Source organism: Calidris pugnax, unplaced genomic scaffold (assembly GCF_001431845.1).
Source record: "Calidris pugnax isolate Ruff unplaced genomic scaffold, ASM143184v1 scaffold4, whole genome shotgun sequence".
Lineage (NCBI taxonomy): Eukaryota > Metazoa > Chordata > Aves > Charadriiformes > Scolopacidae > Calidris > Calidris pugnax.
In genome coordinates, this window is record NW_015090781.1 from 9,224,503 (window position 1) to 9,237,727 (window position 13,225).

General features: G+C 34.4%; 1 protein-coding gene across 3 annotated transcripts in view; it reads left to right on the forward strand.

Moving 5' to 3' along the window:
- Window positions 1-13,225, forward strand: part of ATRNL1 (attractin like 1) — a 488,877-nt gene that overhangs the window by 179,361 nt on the left and 296,291 nt on the right. For all 3 annotated transcript variants that reach the window (XM_014959493.1, XM_014959476.1, XM_014959485.1), the window contains exons 22-24: window positions 9,067-9,161; window positions 9,796-9,874; window positions 11,098-11,255. In XM_014959493.1, coding sequence (XP_014814979.1) covers window positions 9,067-9,161; window positions 9,796-9,874; window positions 11,098-11,255 — 332 coding nt within the window. The remainder of the gene's footprint in view (window positions 1-9,066; window positions 9,162-9,795; window positions 9,875-11,097; window positions 11,256-13,225) is intronic.

Below are 13,225 nucleotides of genomic sequence, written 5' to 3' on the forward strand. Positions count from 1 at the left end.
AGGAGAGGGACAAACTGCCTGTGCAATGAAGAGGTGAAAGTATGAATTTTAGAATCGGCATGAATAGAGAGTTCCTTAAATAGAAAAATGTGGGAAGACTGAGTGTGATGGGTCTGATGTTGCAATTGTGAGGGAGGTTCTTACAGCTTTAAGTGGTTTCAAGAAGTGAAAATTAGAACAGCACTATTTTATGAGGTTTCTATTCACAAAACTAGTTATTGTAGTCCAGTAATACAGAATTATGATGAAAATGTACCAACCTGGGCATGTAATTGTCTTCTTGCCTTACTAAAGATATTGAAATAATGTTACTGGTGGAAGTGAATGGTTGAAATATAATCTTAACTTTAGTCTTAAAAGTTTTCATTAATGCGTGCATGGTTGTGCATAAGGCCAGCCATTTATTCAGTGAATTAAGAAGCTTTCCGTTTTTTTGTTACTCATACTTTGCTATTAAACATTTTAATTTTCTGTTTCATGGCTAGTACTCTTAATCATGTACCATCTCTTTCTTCAGATTTAGTGATTTTTCCAGCCATCGTAATTTCAAATTGGCTGTAAGGATTCCCATTGAGTAAGCACATGCTGGTATCTGCTAATGTCCATCACGCTAGTTTTCAGCATAATTTTATAATTATGATTAGTTATCAGAAAAAAAAAAATGTGAAAAAACCACTTTAGTCATTGCTTGGATAAAGATCATGTGATCGTCACCTACCATTTAACGAATGTGATAATTAGGTTGTACTTGGGAAGGAAACTATGTTGTGAGTGAGTGGGTCTGGTTGCATGCTCTGTATGACTGTCTGACATATATTGCAGTACTTGTGGTTTTGAACTTCTACTGAACTTCTAACTTTTGGAGCCAAAATGCTGGACATATTTCTCATAAATTCTGTATATGTATGAAAATCTCTTGCCATATTGTTCAGTTGTAGAAATGTCTATTAAGAAGCTATGTGACAGGAGCCATGGGAGAATGGCCAGTGGCCAAAGTTGGAAAACCCAAGAATGTGTCCAGTTATATATGTTCTTCCACCCCCTCTGGGAGCTCGGGTTCATTCTTCCCTCTCTGATAAGACATGTAGTGAACTGGGATGGTCTACTGGAAAGATCAGCTCAAAAGTAAGGTGGTTCTCTAGAATTTACTCCATCCTGATTGTTAAAATTGCGCAATAAAACCCCTTTATTTGAAATATGCTATTTAGGCACCAGGTGCCAGGAAAGTGGAAGAATTAAGATTGCTGGGCAATAATTTTTGATTTGCCTCTTTGTTAGGGCATGATTGTGCAACTTTTAATAACATGGCAACATGCTACTTCCCAAGGAACTTTCCCTCTACAATGGACTGAATTAATTTGTAGGGGATGAATCAGTGGTAATAAAATGGAAAGATGAATATATGTTCCTTTCCTGTTTTGTTGTAAAAGTGGAAAGAATTGCAATGAATGATGGAAGGAACTGCAAAATAAAAATGATCATATGTAGTGTTATATAATTCAAAATATTATGAAAAATCAAACTCTAGGTATTTCAGATTAATGGATCTCTTTGTCCTTGGTCTCTGTTTCATTTCCTGTCCCATAAAATAGGACTAATAGCGCCTGCTCATCTCACAGTAATGTGGTAACAAATTCATTAACTTTTCTGAAGAACTTTGAAAATGATAGTGATGAATACTATAGAAAGCCACATCAGAAATTAATTCTGTCTCGAGAAAAGGGTTTGTGTGGTGTGCAGTAAATGAGGCATGGGCCCAAACTGAGTACTGAACAGAGAACAAAGTGTTGAATAACTGCCCATTAACTGAGCACTCACCCAAAAATAATTCACAGGCACCCTTGATTGCAGTGGTTCATTTTACAGTCTTAATATCCCTCTTTAACATACCTTTTTATATAACTTTATCACTAATTTATACTAAACATATCCAACTTTTAAAAAATATATTTTTTTTACATAATTACCAATGGAATTATATATTCTCAGAGAGTTGTTAGTAGCACTCGGAAACACTGAAGTAGAATTTCAAATCAAGACTTTTCTCTGGCCTTTGTTCTTTTGGGAACATTCTGACATTTTAGAAAATGCAAAGTTTTCTTTCAATACAAAAGCTGGAGTACGGGAATAGGTCTGTTCCTTGTTGGATATGAGTATAAAACTCCCATATTAAGCCATATTAACCATATTAAAAGTCATAGGCCTTCAGTAAAGAAAGAGAACAGTTTCTTGAAAACGAGCAACAATTCTACGATTAAACGATTGCTTTGAAATTTATTTTCCTCATTTAATTAAATGGCTTTCTTCGCCTAATTATTGTTGTGTTCTCACATGTGCTCATTACTGACATTTTGAATTGATTTTAATGACTCCTTTTGACTGTGAAAGCAGTCAAGGGTTTTGAAAAAATCAAAATAGAGATGTGAAAAGACTCAATAACCACAAGTCTTTGTTATATTTGACCATTGATGATGTCAGGATGCTATTGTGGTCTTCTCTCCAACGTTCTTTTTCTACTTTATTAAATGATTTTTAATGCAAAATGAAGCAACATGCCTGGGAACAGAAATTAGACTGTAGGACTCCCCTCTCCCTGCTGAGTGCCTGGGTCATTTGACTTCTCTTTCTCTCTGTGAGCAAATTGAATCTTTTTTTCCCTGCTGGTACGAATCCTTCTGCCCCTTCTCCCTTGCCTGCACTAAGGTGATGAGGCACACACTCTGCGAGGCAAAAATAGGAGGAGTTGGGTTTAATATTATCAAAAAGAAGGCAGCCTACAACTTATTTTCCTGGTGAAAGCTCTGGAGAGGAGGCTGCACCACAGTGACCTGGTGGCTGATGCTTGTGCTGAACTCTGTAGGAGCGGTGCTTAGGATGCACTGGGCTGACTCCTGGAGAAACTTTGGCTCAAAAATATACCCAGCTCGTGGATTCCAAAACTTGTGTGTGGTGGGGAATTAAGATCTGAGCTGTGGGCTCTGAGTTTGTGTGGATGTATGTCCTTGTATGTCCTCAAGAACTTCTGTGAAACTTCAGACATAAAAGTTCAGGGATTTCATAGATTATACTCTAGTGTGTGGCTGTTTAAATTCTGTCTGGCTGCCACTTGAGTCACCTGCATCTTATATCAAATTTGAGATGAAGGTCTGGGCTGTGTATCTGAGCCAACAGCACACTCCACACTTTCATTTGTACCAGCACAAAGTAGGAAGGGGATTGTTGCTGTTGTGATGTGATTCTGTCTCTTTCCCTTGCCCGTTGGTGTAGGGAAACTGAACATCAGTTCTTTGTTCGCTTGTTTTTAAATTAATTCAAACATATTAAGTAAGAAAATGTAAACATGAAGGATATTGATGGCATAACAAAATAGAAATGATGGATGTTGAAATTTTACTGAAACCGTCCCAAACTGAGACAAAACTCCCTTGTTTCGTCTTTTAAAATGACATAGAAACTTCTATGTATTTCCAAAAGATTGAGAATATGAAGAAGAGCAAGTAATTGTTAAAAAAAATGGTGTGTTTCAGGTAAATTCTTTTTCATTTAACATTTCTAAAAAAAAAAGAATGCAACACTTATTCTGTAATGTCATTAATATTTTTTTGCTGGTTAAGAGTCTACGCAGTGCTCAAGACAGTTAACTACCTAATCTCTTTGGAAAATCATTATAGCTAATTGATACTTTGTGAATTTAAAGTGTGTTGAGAATTAAGTTTAGATTGAGGAAATATGTTTTGAAAAAGTTGGGATTCAAAGTCTAGATTTTTTAAATTCTTACAGAAAAATGGAAATCACCAAAATGAACCACAGGGTGCATCAATGGTAATTCTCAAGAATGAAGCATTTTCTTCTATAATTCACTGAAATAATGCTATAAGTTTGTATATTTTGGACATTAATGGCCATTGATAATATTTTGATTGCTACCTCTTATGTAAGTGGTGGTGTTTGAATTTGTTTTCTTTTCAAAGTTCAACCAGATGTTGAAAACAGTTTAAAAATCTTGTTTCAGTAGGTCAGCCAGGTGAAGATTATTAGGTTGCTTTTAACAGGTGTTGCTCATATTGCAGTTTGATGATTATGTTTAGTATTTATCTTTGTGCTTTCAGTATATGCTACAATATCAATGCAGTGTGACTTTTTTTAGTTTCTGTATGTGATCCAAATTTCTTTCCTAGTTGAAGCAATCTGGTGTGTGTGTGCTAAACAGAAGCGCTTAGGGAAAGTCATGTGTTTATTTAAAAGGTAAAAATACTTATGGTGGCTTTTTAAGGGTTTAAAGTAGAAACAAAAATACATGGAGTAAGATCTCAGGCTTCTCTAAATTCCTGATTGTAAACATACACAACAAAAAATATCAACAGGATATACTGTATGTACTTTAATTAGCTATTTCTACCTTAAGCTATTATACATTTGGCTATTTATACATTTAACTATTAAGAACAGGTCATACTTTTACAACTAAATTGTACTTTAGCCTGGGAATAAATACAAAATGTAAGCTGTTCAGGCTGAATGACATTAGGAATTGAGAAAATATGCTGTGGTACACAGTGTAACTGCTCAGTTTGTTTGTGTGCGCTTCCCATCTCCTGGTGTAGATGATGTTTTAGCGTTATGTTAAGGATGGCGTGTGGCAGTGGGAAGGGAAGCTGTTTGCCTGCTGCAGTCTGTAGAAGGTAAGGCCTTCTGGAGGAGAGGGAGGTGATATTTTCCCTGAGAGCTGCTGACTACACGTGGGGGAAGTCTCTCCTGTGGTATAGGCTGAAACAGATGGAGGGAAGGAGGAAGGAAGGAAGGAGAGTGAGACAGCAGCAGAATGCAATAGGTGGGGGAGAGACTTCTTCACAATCCCTTTTAATTTCTACTCTCATTTTGAATTTAATCTTAAATTACTTCTACTAATTTATATTCTAATAAAACCTAGCTTTAGAGCCTTCTAGAAATTTGGTATATTCAATTTAAGAACAGGTCCGGGCAAATCTTTCCAAAGTTTTTGCCAACCAGAAGGATCCTCACTGTGAAAATAAACTTTCCTCCAGGCTGTAAAACTTCTTCAGCATACTTTTGCAGTCCTCAGAAAGAGGGGAAGGAATGTTTGCTCAGTGTCAGCTCTTTCATTTGCACTGTTGAATCATGTAACTGCATGAGGCAGTGCTCTCATTCGAGTCGTATGCGCTTTTAGGTATCTTCCCTGAATTAGAATCATCTCTGAAGAGATACGTATGTCTGCTTTGCAGCATCCACTCTGTGGCCAAGATAGGTCTAATGATTTCTCCCTCTCTACTGCAGGTCTCTGTGGAATAAAAACTTCATCATTCGTGTCCGTTAGTGCTAAGAAATATGCTCCTTCTCAATAGTTCGGTGAAGATCCCTTCCCATTTTGTAGGGCTGGTTTGGCATAAGTTAAAGGTCCTTTGGTACCTTTGAAGAGTCCCATGTCTCAGAACTTTTCTTGAATAACTCCAGCTGTGTTGTTCACGGCCCTTTGAGTACCACAGAGGAGATAACGGCTACTGTGTGGGATATATAACGATCTTTGATAATATTAATGGAGTGATTGCTAATTAATAACACCATAAAATACTTTGAGGTATCCTGACTATAAAAGGTGCCATATGTAACTGTTACTGTTTTTCATGATTTAGTGTTTCAACAGTATTGTAGGTAAAAATGCAGTAAAAAAGTGGAAGTATTTTTCAGATTTGTTACAGATGGTAAAATTAAGAGGAGCTGTATAGTTTAAGATCTTTTATCAATGTAAGAATTTTTCCTGCTTTCATTGAAAAAAAAGTCCTATTTTCTTGGCTTTTGGCCAATAAAACATAAATTTAAAAGTTAACAAAAAACAAAACAACAGTACAACAGCAACAACAAACCCCAGGAAAAAAAACCAGTCATATTGCTTGAAGAGTAAATGACTTTGAAATTTTTTAAAGTTGCATGCAGGAAAGCTGTTTGTTCCTGTATGCCTGAGAGACAAGAGTCCTGTGTCTACTCCTAATTTTGCCTTCTGGTAACATCTTAAGTATATATCACTGCTGGTCTTTGGCTGATGCTCTGCATCTCTGAGAGAGCACAATCTGGGCCTAAAGGAAGATGGTGACATTTTAAAATGGTCATTTTCTCTGTGTTGTGAGAAAATCAACATTATCTTGTCCAGAAGGTTTTTCTGCACTGCTTCTTGCATCTTGCCTTTGCAGTAGCCAGGAATTCTGTAGGGGTGCATGCTGTGATGCTAGTCCACCGTACATTTACAATAACTCTGGTTGCAGGTTCATGCTAAAGCAGTCATTTGTATTTTGTGGCACCCCAAGTTGACCATATCAGGAGATTTAGCATATCTAGGCATTATTCCTAGCCTTTTGGCCTTGCTACTCATGATTATTAAAGGATTTATTAATCCTACTCATGATTATTAAAGGATTTATTAATTCCTTTAATAGAGGTCAATCTCTACTTGTCATCTTTTGGCATCCTGTTACCTTTAAATATGTTCTCTGCAATGGTAATTTTACTTTAAATACGTAGATAAGGCACACTGTTACTAATAGAATCAATAAGACTTTATTAATTAGATTTTCATAGTTAAGGAGTGTAGAGTAGTATTAATAAATAAATGGGGTCTCTTAGTTTAATATTTATTCATCTTTCACCTTGATAAGCTTGCAAATACCTGATCAAACCTCATTATCTAAGACATCAACATCCACATATTCTTGTTTGAATAATGGAACTGTGGTGGCTAATAACAGAAAAAGTGGACTTTTCATCTTTGAAGGTCATGGTAATTCCTTTCATGTAACTCCTTTATTTTCTAATTTTCTTTGCACAACACAGAGAAAAAAAACCACACAAAAACACCAAACCCCAAAACCCCCCAGCAACGCCCCTTGGCAAGACTCTGTTAGGAAATTTACTTTAAATTATAGATTAAAAATACCTGTTCTAATAAATATTTATTTACTGAAGGCCTCTGACAAATGAGTTGCTCAGTTAGTGTATCTGACAAATGCGAAAGTGTTTGCTATTGCTGAAAGGTAAATTTAATAAAAAAAAAAAAAAGTATTAGTGTGTGACACCAGCATAACTGAGAAAATTCAAGGTTCAAGCTGGTCTTTCACACAGCAGTGAGAGACTGAGTAATTTTCAAGGTCTTCTCCCCATCTCCCCCCCCCATTTTCTTTAACTATTAAGACAATACAGTGGGCTCTGTTCATGCTTCATTGACCAGTAAGTTTTTTTCTCCCTCTATGTCAGGCTTCCCATGGGATGCAATAGAATGTATTTTTTCAGATGATGTGTTGCTACAGAAAAGGTGATTGTCAGCAGTAAGCAAACTATTGAGTCTAACAGAAGGCTGACACAGCTTTTTCCTGCTTTGAGTTAATCTTTCACTCTCTTTGTGTTTACTGATTTTGTTTTTATGGTCACATATTTTTTATTTGTAACACACTGCATGTGTGGTTTTGGTGACTAGTACAATATAATCATGAGAGGAATCAAAATAGAGCTCCAAAATTACTCACTAGGATGTAGCATCAAAGATGACTTGCATTTTATCATATTTTAACATGCACAAAATGATAATCTGAATCATGTAAATTTACAAGTTACCTCCTCATTTCTTGTGACAAAGGAGAAAACAGAATCTTTGGATCCTTATAGAACCATAAAGGTTCAAAGAGTTAGAAGATGTATTATGTTAGATGTGAAGATATCTGCCCCTGTAACATCATTTAAGATCCATCCACCTCTGGTTCACAACTGGCTGTTGCACAAGGATTATTAATTTGCTAACACGGTTTACAACTCTGAGGGATCTGCTGATTCTTGACTGACTGCACTGAACATTGCCTGCTGGGATTCTGCACGGCACCTTCTGTGAATTGCACCAACGCTCATCCCTGGGGACTGGAACTTTTCCTTACATTATGGAGGTGCTGGAAACCTGCTTCACCCTGAAAAATCCACCCCTACCTCTCCCCCCTGCAGAAAGTTCCTTTTCAGTTGTTCCTAGTGCTATGACCCAACTTAAGGATTAATCGCATTCCTCCAATTTCAGAAACATGATGAAATAGCTCAAAACTTATGTCTTCCCATTTAATCATTTTACGCTCTCTCCAGGAAGAGTTAAGCATGGTTTGGGTCATCTGAGGATGGCCCTTTCTCCTTCTGCACCTACACCACCTTTGGCTGGGCAGCAGGGCAGTGCTGCTGGTGTGCAGTGACAGAAATGGCACGGACAGGAACTGCCTGGCAGATGCCATTCCTTCACAGGCTGGAAGAAAAACGTGTAGAACAACTGTAATTTAGAAGTATAATATGTCATCTTTTTGAGTCAGTACTAAACTGGCACTTGTTTCTCTTGTACGTATATCACTTGCCACTCTACAAAACCTCTTAGAATTCTGGCAAATTAGAAAGGATGTGCTTGGTGGTCACATAATTTCTATTCAAAATTCCACTGTGCCATTATTAGCAATCTTATTCACTTATTATATCTTATTATAGTATCATGCCTTCATACTATATAAGTTTATTGTAGATGCAACTTTTTTTCCTGAAATTGTTAAACCTAGTAATTCTAAAATGTGTTATGGTAATGTAGCTATGTAAACCATTTATATAAGATAGTAAACCCTATGACTGTAAAGCTAAAATATTTAAATGAATTTTAAACAGTTTTTCAATAATTATTTTAGAGTAAAGAACTGATAACACTGACAATGCTTGATACCGTTTTGGAAAAAATACTTTATAAAGAATTAGTATTTCAAGTTATTTGTAGTAGCTGCTCTGACTCTGTGATAGAATATTTCTTCATTTATTTGTCTTTTTTTTTTTTTTTGCTACTGTTTAATGTAATTTTTTTTATTGCTTCAAGACATTATAGTGTGAATACTTAAATAGTGAAATCCATGTGAATGCTCTGACTTGTAGATTATTCTGTGTTTTTTAAAATAAAAGTGGATGGTAAATTTTTAAGTGCTTGCATAACATATTGTTAATATGTATACATTTGCATCTATTCTTTAATTTTTATTTTTATTTTGCCTACAGACAGCCTTTTGATTGATTACCAGTTTACCTTCAGCTTACTACAAGAAGATGATCGCCATCACACTGCCATAAATTTTATAGCAAATCCAGAACAGGTAAGAAAATATTATTAACTTTGGGCAAGTTTTGGAGAGTCATGATTAAGATTTCCATTTATTTGACTATGCTTAGAGGTTTCCTAAATGCCTGTAAATTATTAGAGATATTTAAAATCTTTTTGAGAACTGAAAATTATTCTAGTGCATTTGTTGAAAAAAATACCTTTCTAAATGGTAGATGTACTTCAGATCAACTAATACTCAAAAAAATTATCAGCTTATTTATTTTATTGTTGTTCCCATGAGTAACAAGTTTTAGTATCTTCCTGAGATGAATTAAAGAAGTCTACCCTTCAGTTAAGAAATCATTAGCAGATGAGAAAAGTAACTTTTGGGTTGTAATTAAAATGTAGCCATCTGCCATGTATTTTTTTCTTAAGTTTTATAAAGAAAATTATTTCATTATTTTTATCCCAATCTGAAAAGGTAACTGCTGTAGTTACATGCTTACTTGTACCCTGTTCTTAGTGAAGAAAAAAAGAAGATTGCTTTTGGCTCTGAATTATTACCATTCCTATTTAAGTTTAAAATGAAAAAATGGAAGATGATTTAAAGGCTATATTTACTTACATTATGTTCAATACATTCTGATTTTTTTTTTAACTTCAATATATTTTCTTTTTTTATGTAGTCAAATAAAAATTTGGATATATCAATTAATGCATCAAACAACTTCAACCTCAATATTACGTGGTCTATTGGTTCTACAGGTGAGGGTGAATTTTGGTATGATGACTTTTTCCCATATGATTTCATGATCCCTTAAGCTTTTTTAACCTGATTGTCTTGTTGTTGCTAATTTTGATAATAAAACTTTACCAAATGTGTTCTTTTGCCATTATCATTATGCCATTATTAATTATATTATTTAAACCTCAGATGATAATTTGCAATCTGAACAAAGCTTCATTAATATGTTAACTTTCTCTCCTATTCAATTAAAATTACTTTGGTGGGAAAAACTTGTAGTCTATTTAAATTTTTAAAATGATAGTGTTATGAAATGCTGTGATTTTAATTAAGATAAATTGCTTCCTTAACTACTGCAGAGACTGAGATTTTTATTTCTTTGTTTCAGTGTTGAAGCTAAAAATTTAATTATTAACCTTAACATTGATATCAAACAATAAAGTTCTTCTGTGTATGCTGATAAAAGGAGCTGCTTATCTATTTTTCTCCAACTTTGAACCCCATTACTCTTCTTTGTTTTGAGAAGAAGGAAGAAAAGCTTTATTTAGACAGTTTCTCTGAATTGGTTCTATTGACTTTCTGAAAACACATCCAAGGAGAAACACAATGTTTAAAATTAAATTGGGCTAAAAAAAAAAAAAAATCTTTTTAAAGAAGGCTCAGAGTTTGTTTTACATAAACTCATGAATTTCTTCATCAATGTAATTCTGAAGTATTTTAACATACCATAGTTAGTAAATTCTTTTTCCTTTATTTTTATGTAGCGCAGTCACCCATGTATTTGCAAAGAAGAGTGTATGTTTATTAGTAGGTAGATTATTAAAGCTTTCATGAGCAATTAAAACTTTACAGCAAGAATGTAGGATGTAGACAAATTCACTTTCAAGCTTTATTAATCTATGAGTTTTATAGAAATTGAATGTGAATCACTAGAGAAAAGCATATTATCTGTTCAGCTGACAATAAGAGCTTTCATCTAAAATTCATGTAACTTCTGTCAGTTTTATGATTCGTTCATAATCTTTTGAAACCAGTGTAAGAGTTTCTGTTAATTCTTTGTAGGTATATGAAATATACCTGATGTGTCATATAAACTGCAATAAAGGGTTATTGAAGTTGTAGAAGGATGACACTAAAAGTAACTCGAGAATTTAAGTTTCTTGTGCAAATTTACTTTGGCACCTTTAATGATGATTAATATTTGTCATAAATATGTATATCTACGTATGTTTTTTTTTTGTAGCTGGAACAATATCTGGAGAAGAGATTCCTGTTGTTTCTAAGGCTAATATTAAGGAATACAGAGATAGCTTTTCCTGTGAAAAATTTAACTTTCGGAGCAACCCAAACATCACTTTCTATGTCTATGTCAGCAATTTCTCCTGGCCAATCAAAATACAGGTTAGTATGACTATTGTGTGCTTATAGAGATGTTGACAGCTTTACACTGAATGTCATGTTTTCACTCATACAGAAAGTATACAAATAGTATTATTTGCATGCTGTATTTTCTGTTTATAAGAATGACATTTTGATGCTTGTGCTTTCAATAGGGAATCAGACTTCAGACTGTCAACTCTAATATCTGAAGTTAAAATTATTGAACATAAATATTTATTTGGAATATGTCTTATGCATTTAGATGTATACGCAAAAGAAGGCATATGAGTGTGGGTACCTAGATATCTGTGTGTAATCTTTCATTAATCATTATCTTTCTTAGCCTCTGATTTTCTTAAAGGTTGAATGTTTATATCATATTGCAATAGTAAAGCCATCAGTAAACACTAAGTGTATTTGGTTAGAATTTATTTTCGTCTTTGACTTCATTGGAATCAATTTCACTGAGTATTTTCTGGAATAGTGAGATTCTGTGCCGTGGCAGACTCAAAAAAATCAATGCAAAGACGGTTGCTTTTGTTTTTTTTCTCCCCAGAAGTTTCAGCATTATTTATAGTTACCATTACTGTAGCTGCATTTGTAAATACTGTTTCCCCTGCACCAGTCAAGGAGCTCTTTATGTGGATGACCAGCTTTTGGCTATAGCTCCGTTATGGAATTAATTCTTAAAAATTAAATTGTTAAAATTATAATGAAATTTCATAATTCCTACTGATTTGCTCAAGAAACCAGAAAAAGCTCGGAATATTTGCCATAATTAAAATATTCTACAGAATTTCATTTTGGTAGAACCTCCTCTTCCTGTCCCTGTTTTCACAAAATATAGCCCCTGTTTCTTACATACATACACACACACACACACACACACACACATATATATATATATATATATATATGAAAAAATCGTCTGCTGAGGAGAGGAGCCTCCTGGATTAAAGCAATTGTCTTCTAAGTAAACTGGCAGAGAAATATTATTCCATACACACACACACACACACACACACACATATATATATATATATATATATATGAAAAAATCGTCTGCTGAGGAGAGGAGCCTCCTGGATTAAAGCAATTGTCTTCTAAGTAAACTGGCAGAGAAATATTATTCCTGTGTTAAGTAAAGCTAGACTTTTCTTAATCTTAATGTTAACTGTAAATATGTGTTACACAGTGTTGAAGGATGCATTTGTGCAACTTATTAAGATTTATGCATGAATTATTTTACATTAAAAAAAAGGTTAACTGCTTTCTTTTACCCTTCATATTAGGGCTGTTTTTTAACACCCGCCAATCCCACTTTCTAAGGACAGAAAATCTTCAATTGCCAAATAGCCCTCCTAAATAAATGCATGAAGCAATTTAAGCTGTAAATGCATTACACACTCCTTTCACCTTTAAGATTGGAAGGCGCCTATGTCATCATCGTAAGACAAATGTGATTAAGGTGATGTATTCCTAAAATGTGGAACTCCTTGTAAGATGCTGGCAGATACAGCTCCTTCACAGCTTCCGCTGCAGCATAACACCTTGACAGCAGCATGTTTTAATGCTTGGCGAAGGGAGTCCCTGATGATTGGTTACATCCCTTCTTTCTTTTTATTTTTTTTTATCCGACTTCTCCTTATCTGCCACAGGTGCACAGATTTTTTTGTATTTATTTTTGAGGCACGTTGAAATTCATCGATCTAGGCAGTTCTGTCTCAGAAATGATTGTACTTCAGTATTGTATTCTTTTTCTGTCCTACTTATTTTTCATAAAAAAATTCGTCCATCTAGAAATTAAGTCACTCCAGTTCTATTCAGTGGAAAAGGAATGCTATGGTCCAATTATGGAAACTGCTTCAGGATGTTAATATTTTCCTCTGTATTTGCCTTCCAAAATCAACAAGATTATTATTTAGTTCTCAACTTTATGCTGTGATTTGTTCTTTTCCAAGGAAATATCTGAAGTTCACAGTACTTGTATA